Genomic DNA, 1,873 nt, shown 5'->3' with positions numbered 1-1,873 from the left:
CAATACACAAAAAGTAAAGGGTGGGGGAAAATCAAGGATACAAATCTTGTCTCCTTAAAAGAATCATTTTTGAAACTTTGCACTTTTTTAAATTGTTGGGGTGGGGGTACCCAAGTGGAGTGGAAAGTTGAAAGGCGAAGGGGCCACAATGTGGTGGCAAGAAATAAATTCACTGCACATTAGCAGAACATGCAATCTCGCAATTGGTGGTAAAGTTTATTTCAACTTTAGTAAGAATAATTAAGTCATGTAAGTGTCGAAGATTAGAGGTGTTACTAAAGAGCGACATACAGAGAAAAGAAGGAGGAGAGATAATGAGGACAGGCGTTTGATAGGAAAGAAGGAGCACACTACATTAGAGCACCAGCCAACCACACACTCAATGGTGGAATAGACACACAGGAACACTTCTGCTCAGAATATTGCATTACATTTTTACTTACTGAATCGAAAACAACACAATATTTTATCTAGTGCATCTTCTTTGCTTTTTTCGCCCATTTGGATTTTTCTACCCCTCTAACAACTTGGTGCAAATTCTGACTTTGCCTTCACATACTAGGGTAAAAAACGATCTTAACATAATACAAAAACGACAAAAAATTAGCTGAGAAGCTCACTGAAGTAGAGGTGTCGGGTCCCCAAAATGATCTGCTTACAAAGAAAGTGTTTTCTTTGTGTACTGTTGTTGTCTTAAAAAGAAAAGGTAGCTATGTAATAAAAAAACAACAACTCAGATCGGAAGCGCACAGCTTAACTGTGTGGGAACCCACAACATAGTGGAGTAATTAATGGAGACATGCACACATATCACATTGATACACTTCAATCGGACAGACACGCACACCCATGTACCATTGTCACATTGTCGAACACCACCGAGCAATGCCCTACTGGGCAGTGGTTGTAAACTTACTCAAGGAGAAACTTCAGAGGTCACTCCTCCAAAACCTGTTGCCATCAAACATAGTTTGACAGTCAGGTGTGATCACAATTAACTGACCACTTGATCAATGGGAAACCAGTCACAGTCATTGCCAATATAATTTTACAGGCAGTCATTTCAACCATTTTAGTGGGTTATTAGCTCTATAGCTGAGTTGACAAAGACCTTAAGCTCACAAATAATGTCAAGCAAGGTCATAGTACACAATCTTGTGGGTGGTGATTAAGGTGTCCATCCTTGCAGGATATACAGAGTCCGATAACAGAGCACTAAACAGTGGTTATCAGAAAAGGTACACCTGTTAAATTGTCTATATTTGGTGTGCTATTGCGTATTATGTGACAACAATGTAACCTCTGATTTATTGTATGCATACATTATAATTGTGACAGTAACCCAAATTTTCTTTGTGTCATTCCATTTACTTTGTCCTCGATACAAAGAATGTTTTGAAGAATTACCTCATCTATTTTACTTGAATCCTGCTCCGAGAGGTTCTTACGGAATTCCTGATTGATCTTATTTCTTGTTTCTGAAATTTAAAAAAAAAACAAAAAAAAACATCACATGTAGATAAGGGAAGAAGACTCATTACCAAATTTTTTTTTAATGAGGGCGATAAAAGAATTGTCCGATAAGTCATCATTATATTCCATCCATATTTTTTGCCAGGAACAGAATAGGATCAACGACAAAGCACCGGAGTGACTGCCAAGCTGACTTAAAAAATATATGTGTCACGATGCGGTGGAATCCACAGAGAAAAGTGTTCTTTAATGGGCATGAAAGGTGTTGAGCCAAAAAAAGAAAATTCGATAAACATTCACAAACCTGTGGAAAAATGCCAGTTTCTTCATTTAGCCTATATTATTTTGACAAATGCCTGATTTCACCATGCTGCCTCACATATGCTGTGTGTGTGTGTGT

At 37.9% G+C, this 1,873-nt stretch overlaps 1 protein-coding gene across 1 annotated transcript in view; it reads right to left on the bottom strand.

Moving 5' to 3' along the window:
- Positions 1 to 1,873, bottom strand: part of LOC101850503 (complex III assembly factor LYRM7) — a 10,892-nt gene that overhangs the window by 6,489 nt on the left and 2,530 nt on the right. Inside the window, exon 3 of the mRNA XM_013086466.2 lies at positions 1,408 to 1,478. Coding sequence (XP_012941920.1) covers positions 1,408 to 1,478 — 71 coding nt within the window. The remainder of the gene's footprint in view (positions 1 to 1,407; positions 1,479 to 1,873) is intronic.

Source organism: Aplysia californica, unplaced genomic scaffold (genome assembly GCF_000002075.1).
Source record: "Aplysia californica isolate F4 #8 unplaced genomic scaffold, AplCal3.0 scaffold00470, whole genome shotgun sequence".
NCBI classification, from domain to species: Eukaryota; Metazoa; Mollusca; class Gastropoda; order Aplysiida; family Aplysiidae; genus Aplysia; species Aplysia californica.
This window is presented reverse-complemented; position numbering and strand designations above follow the sequence as displayed.